Source organism: Scatophagus argus, chromosome 3 (assembly GCF_020382885.2).
Source record: "Scatophagus argus isolate fScaArg1 chromosome 3, fScaArg1.pri, whole genome shotgun sequence".
NCBI lineage: Eukaryota > Metazoa > Chordata > Actinopteri > Scatophagidae > Scatophagus > Scatophagus argus.
In genome coordinates, this window is record NC_058495.1 from 18,029,987 (window position 1) to 18,039,748 (window position 9,762).

General features: G+C 40.6%; 1 protein-coding gene across 3 annotated transcripts; it reads right to left on the reverse strand.

The window, feature by feature from the left end:
- Positions 1–517: 517 nt before the first annotated feature.
- On the reverse strand, positions 518–8,782 carry LOC124056670 (rac GTPase-activating protein 1-like). 3 transcript variants are annotated; one of them, XM_046384341.1, is made up of 17 exons: positions 8,614–8,782; positions 8,111–8,210; positions 7,418–7,620; positions 7,006–7,160; positions 6,593–6,662; positions 6,393–6,446; positions 5,548–5,625; positions 5,216–5,330; positions 4,962–5,113; positions 4,647–4,814; positions 4,429–4,524; positions 4,051–4,249; positions 3,826–3,931; positions 3,521–3,653; positions 2,646–2,754; positions 2,391–2,499; positions 518–2,043 (listed from the first exon to the last, which is right to left on the reverse strand). In XM_046384341.1, exons 2-17 carry the CDS (start codon positions 8,193–8,195, stop codon positions 1,968–1,970), a joined length of 1,908 nt encoding a protein of 635 aa, XP_046240297.1. In that variant the 5' UTR covers positions 8,196–8,210; positions 8,614–8,782; the 3' UTR covers positions 518–1,967. The 3 variants fall into 3 exon arrangements, with proteins under 3 accessions (XP_046240297.1, XP_046240298.1, XP_046240296.1); XM_046384342.1 differs by having other exon boundaries at positions 8,111–8,219; XM_046384340.1 differs by having other exon boundaries at positions 8,111–8,235.
- Between the last annotated feature and the right edge of the window lie 980 nt (positions 8,783–9,762).

Genomic DNA, 9,762 nt, shown 5'->3' on the forward strand with positions numbered 1-9,762 from the left:
AACTATAAGATGTATAAATGATCCCTGCTTTAATTCATAATAATGTTAAGACCTCATCGCCTGCCCACTCAGCCCAATAGATTATAGAAATAACAGTAATGACTCTTGGAACAATGAGCCAAATTGCATTATCATTCAGTGCCACCTCGGCTTTGGAATAACTGCCATTGAGCTTTTGCTCTTTCACTAAAGATCTTGAATAACAATAGCAAACATTCGATTTACACCGTGAAAATGAAGATGAAGCGTGTTAAACACAAATGGCTGTGTGGCTTTAGGCTGAGTGAATTATACAATAATTTTTATTTAATATACTCAGTTAATCGGGTAACACTAATCCATATCCAGGTGTAAGGAGATTTTTTTTTTATTATTATTAGGCTGAATTGCTGGTAACAAAAGCCACACATCCTACATCCAGCATGTATGTGTGACATGCTCAAGGGCCTCAATTCAGCAGGGTTCATTGCCCCACATGCTCTTCTCATGCATAAACCACATCCACCAAGACAAAAGAACCAGTCTTTTGATGTTTTATTTTCAGCTCAACCGTGATGTTGTTTGAGCTAATACAAAGGAATGATCGCTAACATTCAGTAGAGAAAATCTTGTGTGAAAGTAACTTCGCCAGATGGACAAGATTTCAATAGAGAAATAGAATCATATAAAGGAATAAATGTACAAGAGCATATAAAATATAATGTGTTATTAATGAAGTCTTAAAACCTGAAATATTTTTCTTCATTGGTTTTAATGTCTCAGCACTGTCAATCAGCTTTTCAACATTTCTCCTCTAATAAAGGCTGAACCAGTAAAGTCACCATCGTGCTAAAATCTGGAGCATGAAGGTGACAGTGAGAGCAGCAGACAAAAGAAGTTTCCTCAGAGGAAATATCACTTCATGTGCGATACTGGTGATGTAACTGTACAAGAAAGGTACTGTGGATACAAAAAATCAAAGTGTGCATGAAAATCAGTTTTCACATTCAAAACTTAAAGAATTTTAATGTGAAAATAATGGCTCAACTGTTCAAAAATCACAAGAAAAAACTTACAGTATTTCCAGTGATGTGATGATAAGTCAATATAAGTCAGTAAGGCTGATGGGTTGTGTGCATAATATACAGTAGACCTTTTATATTGGTTAAGCCTTGCACATGAAAAGTGGTGCAGCAGCAGCCTCTAGTGGTGCATTCTCCCTGGTAGATAACACATTCAGATTGTTGCAGATACAGTGCAAAATGCAACATTTTTTCCCAGTTAGTATCAGTGTATAGTATTGTTAAAGCATATAAAATGTTATGATTGGTATACATTGTTACACACATTCAACATAAATATAAAACAAAAATGTCAAATCAAGAAAACAATTAAGATATCAGTTTCAGGACAATGCCAAGGCAAACACAGCCCAAAAAAATAAACAACCAAAAAAAAAAAAACAAACACTCTGGCCGTTAACTTTTTTCTCTTTGTTCAGGCTGTGTGTTTCACATATGCTTGAACATCCCTGTTGCCGTGGTTACAACCACAGCTTGAAAGATGGACCAACACCAGTGAATGCATAGCTTCTGAACATCAGTCCCACGTGTTAAACACAAAGCAGAAGTTTTGAATGGTTGCTTGCTCATTAAAGCCCTCAAACCTCTTACAATCGCATAGTCACCACAGTTTTGGTCAATAATAAATCATTAGTAATCAAAGATGTTTTTTTTAAAAAAAACAACTCACTTAAACACTGCGTGCAGGAATATATATATATATATATAAAGAATCTGGTTAGAAAGACTTGCATAAAATACTCGATTAAAAAAAAATAATAAAACTGTTATATGATAAAATTGCACAGTAGTTTTTCCACATGATTGCGTGAATATACACTCAGTTATTGCAATAAGTAACTCAGAAATACAACATGGGTGAACTCTTTTTTTTTTTTTTTTCCTTTTTTCCTCCATTGTTTGCCATTACTTCAGCTGTGGTGAAGCGAAGAAGTTGCCCTGGCGATTGGAGGCAGCAGATGCTTTGCTCTTGCTTCCAAATCTAAAGTGTGGAGGGTTGGGTTTGAGGGACAGACAACAGAATTTAAAGCTTAATAAAATGAACTTCTGCAAACATAATTAGTCAAACAAAGAAATTAGATTCCCAGGCCAGCACAACACTCGTCATCCTGGGAAAGATCAATGTTGAACTAAGAAAGAAAGAATTTGAATTCAACACTTTCTAGCAATCGAGTTACTCAAGGAATCATTTCAGCCCCATTCATGACAGCGCAACAGTGAGCCACCATGACCAACACCTAGGTGACATCTGAGGAATGCAGTCCTGCTTTTTCTCTGTTTTGTAAGAACAGACTGTGAGAGGGTGTGTCAGTGTATAAGTGAGCTTACATGGTGGTGCTGGAGAGGGTGTGCATCACGCGCTGGGACAGGGAGCTGGAGGAGGGTGTTTTGACCATCGTCTGGTGCTCCGGAGTGGTCACTGGTCCCAATATGCTCACTGCAGATCAAAACATCCTCAGTTCAACATGACTCATTTTGTCAACCAAAGACAATAGACAGACAAAACAGAACATGCTGTATTATTCTCATGCTGTTCATTTTGGAGGAACTTTTACTCTTTGTCATCACCTGTCAGTGATTTACCTTTGTGGTCTGGAGTGTCAGTGTGGTGAGCATTGTCCATGCCTGTATTATCTGGATAAGCAAACTGTCCCCAGTACTTTGCTGGAATACTGAGCAAGCGCTCTATTACCTGAGACACAAAAGAAGTCCATTATTTGTAATCAAAACCAGAATGAAGAACAGAAACAGTGGCCTTGAAGTAAAGAAAAGCACAATAAGGCATATACTTGGACAAAAGCATTGGGACACACCCTTTAATTGTTGAATTCAGGTGTGGTACAGGGCTGTTTTTCAGGGGCTGGGCTCAGCCCCTTACTTCCAGTGAAGAGAAATCTTAATACTTCAGCACACCAAGACATTTTGGACAATGCTATGCTTCCAACTTTGTAACAACACTTTGTTGAAGGCCCTTTTCTATTCCAGCATGACTGTGTCCCAGTGCACAAAGCAAAGTCCATAAAGACATGGTTGTATGAGTTTGGTGTGGAAGAACTTGACTGGCCCACACAGAGTCCTGACCTCAACCCCATCAAACACCTTTGGGATGAACTGGAACAGAGATTGTGAGCCAGGTCTTTTGGTCCAACATCAACATTGTGAGGTGTCTGACCTCACAAATGCACTACTGGATGAATGGACAAAAATTCCCACAGAAACATGCCAAAATCCTGTGGAAAGCCTTCCCAGAGGAGTGGAAGCTGTTATAGATGCAAAGGAGGGACCAACTCCATATTAATGTCTGTGTATTTAGAATGTGAGATCATTGAAGTCCCTGTTGGTGTAACGGTGAGGTGTCCCAATACTTTTTTCTATATAATGCATGTTCTACTTGAGTAAAGGTGCTCTGCACATAATGCATAGTCAGAGCAGTTGTTCTTTATCCTCATGCACTTTACCCTTGGCTGTCTGTTTGTGTCATGCAGGATGGTCATAGGGTCTGGGTCGGGAACAGCATGACCCACAAGTGTAGGGCCAAACACCCTGGCCAGGTTGTTCACATCCATCTTGGTGTCAACACACTGAGAGACTCTGGGAAAAGAGCAGAGTGCAAAATTTCTTTCCTACAGTGAAAGTTGATCTGTAACGGAGAGATGTGTGAAGCTGTCTAATGGGTAGAAAGCAATGGGGGCAGATGGAAGTGAGAAATTTGTTAAACCAACGGGCTTGTTAGCGGTGCTGAAATGTGGAAAAGGGAAATTACTTCTGCAGATGGATCATCAGGCAGGCCAGTGTGTCTCGATTGGGTTGAGGCAGTTCACTGATGGTCTGATACAACATGGCGAGACTGTTGCCATCATCTTGGATTTCTGCAAAATCATTAACACCAATTATTTCATATTCATGTACATGCCTGTTTGTGCTACAGACAGATTAAGACCACTGTGGACACAGCAATCTTCTCTAAGTGATTCTCAGAAAGTCTCACCAGCGGCTTCCATGAAGACTTTGTTGAGGTGGAAGGTGAGCAGTGGCTCTGGAAGGTTTCTGAGGAAGTCTTTGAGGACACCTGTAATGACGTTAATGTCTTCTATTTTGTTAAGCGGAGGCAGAGTCTTTCCTCTGATCAGCTTCTCCTTTAGCTCTTTCACCAAGCGCTCGTGGCCAGAGATTCTGTACAGGCCGACCTGAGGCAAGGAAAAGATTAAAGAAACCAGCTCTCATCGTCTGGCTGTCTGTGATACAGCACTACTGAATGAGATGACCAATTAGAGTGAAATTATATCCTGTAATCAGTCAAAGGAAAGGATCAAAGCATGACATGAAGGTGAAAAGTATACACAGACTTTAATTAGGTCTTTCTCACCTCATGTAGGCCTCTGTTTTCAATCTCCTTAATGCAGTAGATAACCAAAGCTGGGATTTTAGGTGAGGTGACTGGAGCAAAGTCAGCCAGGGTGGCCTGCACACAAATTCCATCAATTTATGTAAGTAAGTGAAATTATGTAAGTAACATGAAAGTAAAAGAAAATAATGGAAGGTTATATAGTGAAAACATGCCATAAAGCAATGAGAAAAATGTACCTCTGTACCTCCCTTCATGGGAGTGCCAACAGCTGTGGGATTACAAGGCAGGGAGCAGCGGTCACGACACTCAGGGTGGGTCACCACCCTACAGTCCTGGCAGCGAAGGTACATCTTGCCAAACTTTGTCCTTCTTCCACATGGAGCACAGAACTCAGACTTGATCACCTTAGTGATAGAAGGAACACAGTGCCTAAGGTGAGCGGATACTTCAAGAAACAGTATCTCAACAAGATGAACCTGCTTGTGATGTCGAGGCAGGTGGATATACAATCTGAAATGCTTCATTTCACAACAGTAAGTATGTGGTCTTACGGTTTTGGTAATGAAGTGGTGCTTCTTCCCTCCTGCTCCATTACCTCGGAGGGTTCGGAGTTGGGCTGGGAAATCTGAGACCGGGGTGCTGGGAGCCTCACTGGCAGTCTCAGATTGGTCAGTGGTGGTTGTATCGACCCATGTTTGAGCCGCTGTGGACATAATCACGTGTCAGTAAAATCCCAAAATCAGTTCATTTAACTTTGTTGTAAGGTCTCATGAGGGGGATAAAAATGAATCTACAAAACTCTCACCACTCTTTCTGCTGCGTGTCCAGTAAGGCACAGTTTCAATGGTGGACACAGCCTCAACAGCACCACCATTCACAGGCACAGTGATGGTCGTTTTGGCCACTATAGACTCATTCATCTGAGTCCAAAAAACAAAACGACATTTAAAGATCTTTTAAACTGAACGAATGGGCATTTTTCTTGGTTTAGGATGGACATCACTGAGTTTTACTTTCTCTTGTTAGCCATTTTAGGCTATGTTATTTTAATAAAGAGACACAATCAACCAAAGCAGATGCAGACTGTTTTATATCTTTGTGCTATATTGTACATTGAGCAGAAGAGGTCAGCATTACCCTATCTGATGTGCGTCCAGTGGAGCGAGGTTTCTTCACTGTCTGTGGAGGAAGCTCAGAAAGTTTCCTGGAGGAACGCTGTGGATTTAATTTAATTTAATTTAGTTTTTAAGTTACTTTATTAATCCCAAGCTGGGAAATTACTTCCCTGCATTTAACCCATCACTGATTGAAACACACACACGCAACATACAACATGCAACATGCAGTGAAACACACAGGAGCAGTGGGCTGCATCAAACGCTCAAGGAGCATATTGGGGGTTAAGTACCTTGCTCAAGGGCACATCAGCCGGCTAATGGTGGGTGGGGGCATTATCACTCCACCACACTCAAATTTTTCCTGCCTGTCCTGTGGGGGAATTGAACCAGCGACCTTCCGATCACAAGCCGCTTCTCCAAACTCTAGGCCACGGCTGCCCCCAAATATCAATTAAAATATTAAAATATCAAGTAACTTTCAAAAACATTGGCTGCTGAAAACAGTACAACAAAAAGCAAGACAAAGTTGGAGAAACACACGAATCAAGCTAACAACTGTCTTTACACCTAACCTGAATCCAACTACCACAATTACTCATTCATTAATGCATGCACAAAGGCATCTAACTAATATGGAAATTATCCATCTGTCTGAATATCCTTAGATTATCTCACCAACTGTTCTTCCAATTGACTTCACACTTAGTCGTTGTATTGCTAAAGACGCAAGGAAGTGCAGTGTCTAATGTTAAGTAGTTTGAATGAATACTTCTCGAGAAACCAGCAATCGAGTCATTCCAAAAAAGCACAATTTGAATGACAACTGCACTTAACTATTCAAAATATAAGAGTCCCATTACTCACTCGTTTCTGCCGTTTACGCAGTCTTACAGTCTTCATCGCAGAGGCGTCCCAGTCCTACAAAAAAAAGTGTAGAGATGTAAACTACAGGACTCAAAAGACCAATTCGCTACAAGAGCCCCTAATAAGCAACTATTTGATCCACAAATCATCACGTCACTTAAACCGTGCAGTGATACTTTTAAGAAAATGAGTCCACATACCAGAGATTCATCTGTTTGGTCATAACTGATGTCTGACAGCAAAGAAGCCGATTCATCGATGGTAGTTAACCTGTAAGATAAGATCCAAGTCAGAATTTAATCCTCCTGTCTGATGTACTTCCTAAGTCTATGAGTAGTTAGAGAATGACATAATATTCTGGTGAATCATACGAGTTTTAATATAGGAACTTATACTTCTACACGGCATGTATACTGCACCTTTATACAATTAATGGCAGATAGTGCATTCACTAGCTACACAAAATGCCAAAGTACCTGAAATAAAACTGAAAGCTTAAGAAAGGATGAAGCACAAACGTAAGGTCAATATCTAAAATCATATTTACTATCTTATCAATACATTGAGAAAAAAAAGATAATGGTCATTTCAGAACAAGAAAAAAGGAAGTGACCTTCGACTGGAGTTGAGGTTACTTTTAGCAGCCTGTGCTGCCTGGGAATGGGCACTGAGGAAGGCCAGGGCGGAGCGCTGCTCCTCACTCAGGAGGACACTGCTGCCATTGTTCTCAGATATCAGCAACTCCCGAATTAGCTGTAGCTGACGTTCCTATGACAACAACAAACCAGGAGGTTGACAGGGAAGGGTCAGTAAATTAAAACACAGACAAATGCATTATTTTGTGATAACGAACAATCACCAGTTAGACCACAATTATTCACATACAGTGACCAATAAGGTGAGCTTTACCAAGTGCATTGATCAGTGGCATTATCTGCAAATTAACTTCTAGTTTTTTCTTTTTTCAAATTTCCTTGTATCCAAGTGTGCAGCTATCCAAGATTTATTATTCGTGTTGCACCAACCAGCTTCTCATAGACTGCTTCAGCCTTCTGCCGCCGCCGAATCTCCACATCCACCTGGTTGCGAGCGTGCTTTAGTTTGACCTCCAGGGCTCCCCTCTCAGTCTCTGTTTTAGCCAGCATCTCTTTACAGGAAACCAGATCCTCATCGGCCAGCAGCCACTTCTTACGGCATTCCTCAAAGTTCACGGCCATCTGGAGGAATTCTGAATAAGACAAAGGGAAGAGGAGATTGTTGCATTGCCACTGTGCACAACGTGCTACTTTCCTCTTGGGTGGGCAGGTGGCCATGATGCAAATTTTTTATAGATGGAGAACAAAAAGAGTTCTATGCTGTTAAGTGAGCAAATGAGCAACCCTGCTTTGCTGTTAGTTAAATGAAAATTAAGTTCATTATCTAGACAACTGAAGTGGAAATTTTACTACAACCCAATAACCATTTCAACCTCAATTTGTTCCATTGGCTGCACCGTCAGTTTCCACAGACTGGCGCTCTGGTCTTGTCAGCCTCAGTAGTGCTTCAGCATTCATCATCTGTGGTTGATAGCTTGTTGCAGCAACAAACATTTTGGGATGGAAACGTACCCAGCAGAAGTCTTCAACTACTCTAAAGCTAAGACTTAAACTCCATTGTATTTCATTGACAGGCTTCTAAAGAGGTGGCAAATACCAAAACACAGCGTGGAAATAACTTACGTGGTTCAATGCCCTCATTCAGACCTTCCATCTGGGCTCTCAGACTCTGGAACTGGTTGTACAGGTTCACCACAGACGACTCCATCGTGTCTTACTGCAGCTGGGTTAGCTAAAGTTGACATAAGCTTAATTTAGTAGAGAGAAATGGCTGAGTTAGATGATAATACTAATCTATGTTTCTTTATCTGTTTTAACTTTTTACATCATTGTTGGCATTGTGTTAGCACCGTTCAGGACTAGCGTTAGCACTGAATGAGCAGTAACATGACGGGAGAACCTTCAGACATGGAACAAAACAAATGACTACATCACAGTACGAAAAAAACCTCACCTTATTTTATATGTTACTTCTCCATTGTTTTCATAACAACGTTACGCCAGGTCTGCTGCACCCGTGTTGAAACTATCAGCGTGCTAACATTACCGTTAGCAACTTTGTGTTGACCTGGCTTCGCTATCTATCGTTACGTTGTTCGAAAATACAATAAAAAAACAACACTTACCTGTGCAAAGTTGTTCCTGTGGTAGTGCGGCTGACATGTAACGTGACAACGTCCGATACTAAAAGCAGAGGTTAGATGTTTATTCCAACACCAGCGGCAGCAAAGCCACACCTGCCTGATAAAGTTTGCACATTCTTCTTCAAAGTTCAAAATCAGCGCCGGTTTTCTTCCTCGTCCGCTGCAGTGGCGGATGTCCCGTGCACTCTATCGCCCCCACACATTCAGAGTCGCAACTGCACAGGGTTAAAGTTTTACTATTTAAGCCATCTCAAGAAACGTACAGCAAGAAGAAAATTAAATTGGTATTTGAACATGACTGTCTGCCAGAACCTAAGGTTTCCCCACAGAATACACACACACACACACATATATACTCATTGTACCAATAAACTCCATTAGTAATATCAGTAGTTTTGATATATGAGACGTTTATTCCACAATGAATAAAAAGTTCTCCTTGCTCCTTGCTGTGCATCAAAGTATGAAGTACAGTATAATTATGTGTGAAATCCTAAAATCCTTTGGAACAGTCAGCAACTGTGTCTTGGTGTCTGAATGTATCATTAATCAGTCACGGATGGCATATCTAGGTGCAGCAGCAGCTCTACTGTGCAACATTTAATGAGGCTAACACGCTCTTACACTAAATCACTTGCAAACAATTTGTATGTATGTGAATTTTTAAACAACTTAACGGCAGACTCTAATGTATGTGTGCACGTGTGTTTTTATAATGCATTGGCAGTATGATTTAGCATTACACTTGTCCTCGGAACTTTGTGTGTTCTTACTTCATGTGCCTTGCAGGTCCATTACAGCTGATGTGAGATAATAGGATCTGTCAGTCAATATGCACTCTGTCTTTATCAGTTATTCATCTCTGTATGTATATTTCCCCCAGTCATGGATCATTTGACTGCCAGAGTTCTCTCTTTACACCATTCTCTGTCTGCCCTTTCTTAAAATAAGTGGGCTATTATTGCTATCTGATAAGTGTAATCTGGCATCAACCAAGTGCGTGATCAAGAGTGAAAAATGGAAAATCACTGAGCAGTTGCTTTCAGGAGAATTTTTTTTCCTTTCACAATAATGCTTGTTTTTTTAATGTGATTACAGTATAGTGCAATTAGATCTTAACTGATTGTTTAC

Coding starts and splice junctions, on each gene's coding strand:
- LOC124056670 (XM_046384341.1), bottom strand. CDS start 8,195: ATGGAGTCGTCTGTGGTGAACCTGTACAACCAGTTCCAGAGTCTGAGA. Junction 4,250..4,428: donor AAAACAGAGGCCTACATGAG/GTGAGAAAGACC, acceptor TCCTTGCCTCAG/GTCGGCCTGTACAGAATCTC. Junction 2,500..2,645: donor TGACACTCCAGACCACAAAG/GTAAATCACTGA, acceptor TTTGATCTGCAG/TGAGCATATTGGGACCAGTG.